At 43.8% G+C, this 7230-nt stretch overlaps 1 protein-coding gene across 1 annotated transcript; it reads right to left on the minus strand.

Annotated features, from left to right (window-relative positions):
- Window positions 1-302: 302 nt before the first annotated feature.
- stc2a (stanniocalcin 2a) lies at window positions 303-6623 on the minus strand. The gene is made up of 4 exons (XM_034093334.2): window positions 6294-6623; window positions 4208-4350; window positions 3398-3609; window positions 303-3177 (listed from the first exon to the last, which is right to left on the minus strand). Exons 1-4 carry the CDS (start codon window positions 6430-6432, stop codon window positions 2814-2816), a joined length of 858 nt encoding a protein of 285 aa, XP_033949225.1. The 5' UTR covers window positions 6433-6623; the 3' UTR covers window positions 303-2813.
- Between the last annotated feature and the right edge of the window lie 607 nt (window positions 6624-7230).

A 7230-nucleotide genomic window follows, 5' to 3' on the forward strand; every position in this document is an offset into this window, starting at 1 on the left:
ATTTTGAGTGGTCTCATCAACTTTTTAACAAGTGTACCTGGTCAAAGATGACCGCCATAGGAAATGAATAGGAAACCCTAGATAAGGTTTTTTAATAAGAAGCACACACCAAAATCGACTACATATTCATTTTGTAATACATTACCAGTGTCTATTATTTGTATATTTAATGCAGTTATTTATGTAAACCAGTCTGATACATTGTTTACAGCTGTTAGATCAAATGTGGTGATGATTAATGGTTGTAAGAGCATAAAACAGAGGGTTAAATAAATACTATAGTGATAGACACATGTACAAAATACAGACAAAAATACTTTAATGATAACAAGATACATTTGACTTCATGAGTCCAAAGATATTTGTAGGATCATATGCCCAATGTCTTAGGTGAGTTACAAACTTCTAGACCATGTTCTGTATTTTCAGCGGTGGAAGAAGAGTCCTTGTGCTTAACGGAGGAAAACACGTCGTGATGGAGCACTAACAATACCGGAAACGTGGTTAGTTTTATTTCCTCTGAACACATAAAGAAAAAGCCATTCAAGCCACTACATTATTACAAAAAGCCATATCAAACCTAATGACAGAGCTGAACAGATTGTTACTTTACACACACATACAGTACATTCTCAATAGGATTAGCTTATGTCTCATGCTGGGATGTCACAGGAATCCCAACTTCCAATAAAAAAAGAAAAGCCTGAAAGCCTCACTGATGATTCAAATCCACAGAGCTTATAATACTCTCTAAAGGGATTGGGAGGAAATAACCTGAATGTAAGTACATCAGGAAAATAAAGTAGAAAAAAAACTGAGCCACAAAGTCTGCGCAGGTTTTAGCTTCTTTTTTTTGCACCAATCGCTCCCCGGCATGTGGTGTAGTGTGCTCACAAGCTGCACTTCCGCAGCTTAAAGAGTAAGACTGGCCTGAAATGGTCAAAATAAGTGTCTGTGAATTAAAGCAGAGAGAGAAGAAGAGTACTAGGAGAAGTCAAGATGGAGTGAATCATCACATTAAAAAAAAGTCTCCTTTTTCTCTGCACTCCTCTTTGCCTCTCCGAGTTGCTCGCTCTTGGCTGTGGCCCAGAGGAATTCTCTGGTGGCCTCGGTAAATACAACATTTAGAATAACAGCGCCAGAGCCCCCGTGTGTGGACTTAACCCAGTTCCTGGTTCCTTGCTGCGTTGCCTGCGGCTCTAACGGGTAGAATAACAGGCCTTCATGTCTCTCCTGAACTAGGTAAGGGACCAGAGAGGGATAAGGGATGATTTAGAGATCTGGAGGGTTTCTTTAAAGCCTCTTTCCTGCTCATTGGGACACCTCAATCTTCTGAAGAAGGGGCTCAATCTGGTCCTAAGGGGCATGCTGGGATAGAGGCTTGGTGCTTTAGTTGATAAGGAAACCAGGTTTGATCAAATTAAATGTCTTGTACAGTTAGCTCTGATTAGAGGGCGACTGCTCTAGAAACCTGGTCTTATTTCTTAACCTGCAGCAGTCCAACACGGACTAACAATCATCCAAAGTGCAACATCTAAGACTTCTGTGGCTCAACATCATCATTAAATAGCTTCAACATTAAATCTCCCCATGACACAGTATCATCCATTCACTTAAATCACAGAGAGGCGGTCACTGTGGACAATAACAAGTTTAGGCTCCTTGATGTGTGTGATTTTACATTTGACTTGATTGAACATCCTCTCTTTGCTGCAGTTCACCAATAGCTAGATGGAAAACCAATGTATAAGATTTGACAGTTACATTCTTGCTTGTGGAAAAGAACAATAATGTCTCCTGAAAGAATAAACATGAAATTAATCTGTGATGTCACCAGGGCAGAGTTTCTGAAGCTCCATTAACAATGAATGGGAGCGCCGTGACACTTTTTGTTAAAAATAGTCCATGTCTCCCATTCATTGCTGTCCAGACAGCAGTGCTGGATGACATCAGAGATTAGTCTCGGCTCTCTTATTATTAGCTTTGTGAGAGACTTATCAATACATACAAGTGTGAAATGTCCATATTCATAGTATTACATGTGCATCCTCTTTAGAGTGGATTTTCACTTGCACAAGTTTGTTGGCTTCGTGGCCATCATACACTACAATTCATATGTGCCAGAACTGGACTTGAAACCTGTACAATTTTGTATTTAATCATCAAGTATCTATAATTATAATACACATTCCCATGTATGTTACATATCTACAGACCAATGTGTGATGGGTGCAATACTGTGAAGAGAACGACAGACAGCACGCCATATACTATGTGATCTATAGTATATCAGTATTGCATATTGTAACTATATTTATGCATGTTTATATAAATATAGATAGGTATATTTCTATGTACATTTTGATACTTCAACATTGCATACAGAATAAAATAAATAATACAAATATAATCAAATCTTACAGTAAGTATGATTTGAGAAATGCTATATTAGAGCCTAAATAGTCCTGACAGATGAAATAATCATGATAATTACAATTATTATTCAATTTCTAAAAAAATAGTGGCCTACAGTCTTGCATAACAACACAAGCTACACCACAATTACCCTGCAAGTTTACCATGTGGGACTGCTGGAATGACTGGAGAGGGCGGAATAAGGACAGGAAAAGGTTGGGGCTTGTTTCCTTCTGCTCAGTCTGTCTGGGAATTTGTGTGTGTGTGTGTTTGAAGAAGTGTGCGAGAGTGTGTTTTTGTGTGTGAGGGTGTGTTCATTTGTGTTTGTGTGCATAAGTCTGCAAGTGTGGTTTTTAAACGTTGTATGGGATCAAAGGTCGGGACAGTCTCCTGCGCTTTCACCTCCGGATGTCGGTGGCCTCAGGGTCTTCCTGCTCAGCCACGAGTCCAGCCTCTGGACTCTGGCGGCGGGGTCCCTGACTGCGATTGCGTGGGTGAGCATTGAAAGCTGCTTTAGCCGGTTTGTCCTTTTCGCCTTGCCGCGGAGGGCGAGGGAGCTCCAACTCAGGGTGGGAGGTCAAGGGCTGGCGGTGATGTTCGACGGCAGAGCCGGCTGGAGAAGGGGCGAGGGAGGAGCAGAGGCTCAGGCTGTCACACAAAGCCCCCCAGTTCTGCTCGCACTGTAGCCGCACGCTCCGTGTCAACGCCTCCTTCACCTCCTCTCCGCAACTCAGGAGAATATTCACCAGCTCCACGTATGGGCTGGGCAGAGAGAGGCAGATAACTCACATGAAGCTTGTGATTTGGAAGCACAATAAAGACCAATGTCTAGGAAACAACAGGAATAAATGGGATGGCACTATTACTATACATGAAATAACAGAACAGGGAGGTAGGGAAGGTACACAAGCAGAGATTTGATAAAAAGAAGGGACAGGCCAAAGAAATCTATCCAAACATGCAGTCCGGAGCAGCCACTCACCCTTTAGGAAAGAGATCTTGAAAATGGATCATCTCCACCATGACGGCCACATTGTCCTTAGCCGCAGAGCACAGGTTATGTTTGATGTAGCACTCTCTCTGGAGCTGGAACACCATCTCTTTAATGGACACGCACTTCCTGCTGATGCAGCTGAACTTGTGCCGTAGCCCATGTGCCATACATTTCAGAGCATCCTTGATGAAGGATTTCCCCTATAAAACACAGCAGAGATAAAACTGTGAGCAAACTCTCAAGACAAGCTGCAGTTGTTGGATCATGTCAGCCAAAGAAAAGCCTTCAGGTATTTCTTTAACTTATTCAAATATAATGTTGCTACTTTCGAGAACTTCACCCGTTTAGGCAGATTTTGTGAATATGTGCAGTTGTGTTAAAGCAAACTTGTTTTGAGTGCGTAACTGTTGGAGAAATGCTGTGTGAATAGCAGTAAATTGTGCATGATTTGACTGCCAAAGATTCCCAGAATGTGATCCTAGAGACATGTTAAGACCCCAGTCAGGCCTGGCTTGGCAGGTCTTCGGCGTCCGCTAGGCGTACGGCCAATTGGCTCATGACCCCTGATCCCAACTGTACATGCACCAGTCCAATGAGAGGGAAGGGAACCTCCCAAGAGAGGAAAAGAGAATAGGGGAACCGTACATTCATGATCGTACTTCTAGGAAATGTGGGGATGTATATATATAATACAAAAAGGACAAGTAAACACATCTGTGCATAGATGACAAGTGTGGAGCGGTGAAGAGGAATGTTGCCTCTGGTTATACCATTTTTGCAAACAGACTAGTTTAGTACCTGAGAGTCAAATTTTCCAGCGTTGTGCAGGAACGTCATGCAGATTTCCTGCAGCCCTCGTATCTCGCAGGAGTTATTCTCAAAGCACTCAAACACACCACAGCCGACATCCCCTGCACTCACCAGGCAGTGCTGTATCTCAGCTGGAAAGAAAGAACAGGTTAGGGGAGGGACCTTATCGTCTGTTCACAGCAAAGACGGCAGCACATTGTTACAGTGTTACTGCTGGAAGACACAACTCCACTTCATATTGCTGCACAAAATCACAAAGCTGATGTGGCGTACGACTATTACCACAGACACAGGCGCTCGCTCGTGTGTTCATGACCTAGAGTCAGAGAGAGAAAAGGGATGCAGGGCGGGTGGAGGGAAGGGAGAGAAGTCTAATTTCCCAGGCTGTGGGGTTCCTGCAGAGGAACACTGTGACTGGTGACAGATATTACTGTGTCATTCTGCACCGCAGTCCATCTGCATTGCCTAGCATTGAGATGGGATGGTGCATTGCAGATATAGCCTTGACTGCTACTGAGTGGATGCAAACACAAATGCAGTCGTTTCTATAAATGTGCATCAACAAGTCTCTCAATTTTTGCATTCAACGATGAACTGCACACTAAATCGGCAGTATAAAAAATGTGCATCATTAGCTACATGAAGGGGTAAAACAGCGGCCATGCAGGCAAAACAACTGGCAAAATATCTAAGTATATGTCATGTGAACACATAATATGAGCTTCTGCACACCACTGGCTGGCTCCAAAATGACATTTTCTCTTTACAGTGGCCACAAAAGACAGGAATAAAACAGATGTCTGAGGACAGAAATTACCATGTGAAAGTTAAGGTCTCTTTTAACCCTAAATTGCTGTGTAAGAGCATGCATTATGAGCCATCTACCAGCAGGGAACCTGTCACAGAAACTACTGCTTTCCCTATGTGACATTACTCTTAAATTAATCTGGCAAATTGCACGTTAGGTTGGCAGCAAAACCAGCCTTACACAGTTTGGCTCCGAAAACCAGTGTTGACTCGAGTGAAAACATAATTACACGCGTGATCTGCCTCGAAGCTGATAACTGAAGGGCGTAAGAAAATGTTTTCCTTCAGTCGGAAGTGCGCATCAGGCGCGTAAAGGTGAAGCAAATACAGGATTAAATGGGATTTATTAAGAATCACGCTTGTCAACAAAGAGCCTCTGTTGGGGGTGGTAGGGGGAAGGGGCAGAGTTTGTAGGCACTGAGTTGAACTTTAGTGCGCAGGAAAAGTGAGCCGCTGTCAGCAGTGCTTGTTTTGGCATCACGGGAATGCGCTTGGATCGTACGAGCCTGGCTGCAACGTGCATTGAAATACACAGTGGTGTTACCAGGGTCTCTGCTGTGAGACCTGCATTGGAGTTTGTCCTTATAGTTTTTATTCCAATGCTGTAATATGTTGACACAGGTTCACGTGGTGTGGCGCAAGTCATGCTGACAAATCAGCCAATATAAACCAGCAGTTTGATCGAAAAGGCAGTAGTCCAATGTGGTTAGTGCTGTGTGTTAGACGCGTGTCTTTGGATGGTTTCTACGCTATATTTCCCCCAGAAGATTGGGTCAAGAAATAAACTCCTGCTCTTCTTTAGCCACACTACAATCATGACTGCTCTACTAGCCTGCTTGAACACATCACACAGCATTCATTGGAGACACAACACATGCAGATTGTTTCCAGAAAACACTGATACTGTCACCCATGACGCGCGCACACGTACACCAGCACGCAAGCACACCTAGATGCGCTGCCGTATACATTACCTATTACCTTGTGCCGATCTATTAATAGTCTACTAACATATTGAGTTTCTGTCTGAGAGTATTTACAAGATATCGTCTTTCTGAATAATCGAAAAAGGGTCACTAATGTGCACCACGGCGCCTGGATTTAATTTAAAAGCTGCGGATTGATCAAATCGCCCGGAGGGGTCCCCAGCATGGTTTAATTTTCAGCCACCGAAACACGTGTACGGACAAACCCCACGGAGATGTGCGCGCAGTTGCATCACCGAATCTTCCCATTCCTTATCTCCACTGACACTTGTAGTTCATACCTGTATTCTGCAGGGAGAGGCGTCCTTTCTGGCTCGCAGGCTTCTCCGGGAGGCTGTCGTGGATATCTATATTATCCGATCCCACCACTTGCTCCAGCACTGACAAAACCAGCAGCGCCACGGCCAGTTTGACCAACATTGCGTCCCCGTGCTACGATTCCCAGCAAAGGTCCTGCAGTGTGTGTGTGTGTGTGTGTGTGTGTGTGTGCGCGCGCGTGCGTGCGTGCGTGTGTGTGTGAGGGGTTCACCTTGGATCAGTGATCAGCTCAGCTGCGGCTCGGTGGAGCAGCTGTGGGACTGAATGCATGAGCTGGAAGGGATGCTGCCTATATTTCTCAGAGCCCCGGGTGTCAATTTGGATGAAGGAGTTAAGCAGGTGTTGTCGGTTGGGGCTTCACAACCAATCAGAGACGCATACATCCACGTCCAAGGTTTTAGGGGAGTGTCCAGTGAACGTCTTTTGAAAGTCCCTTTTTGCAATAAAACTGGTGCTATAAAGAAATATTCATGAGTAAGTTGACTGTGACAGCTTTCGGATGATCAAGCAGTTTCTCACAAACCAAATCTGTCAATCATAAAACGCTCCAATATAAAACGCTGATCTCCAATAGGAACTGTGATACTTTCAACAGCTTATTTCATGTGCATATTGCAAGATAACTCACAGTTCCTGTTTTTCGTTGAAAAGTCAATAGAAAGTCTGTTTATGCCATAAATCTGGAACACTTATTAGTTATTTAGGCTATGAGAGAAGCGAGAGGACCAAGCTTGCCAACAGGGACGTGCACAGACATTTGGAAGGGCTATTGCTCTAAACTAGAAAAAGGGCCTCCCCCCACCCCGCCGAAAACGTAAGAACTTTTTATAAAAAAAGAAAAATGAAAACCAGGGACATTTTTTGTTTTGCGGTCCATACCTCATTAACATATCTAATGTT

Source organism: Pseudochaenichthys georgianus, chromosome 10 (genome assembly GCF_902827115.2).
Source record: "Pseudochaenichthys georgianus chromosome 10, fPseGeo1.2, whole genome shotgun sequence".
Classification (NCBI taxonomy): domain Eukaryota; kingdom Metazoa; phylum Chordata; class Actinopteri; order Perciformes; family Channichthyidae; genus Pseudochaenichthys; species Pseudochaenichthys georgianus.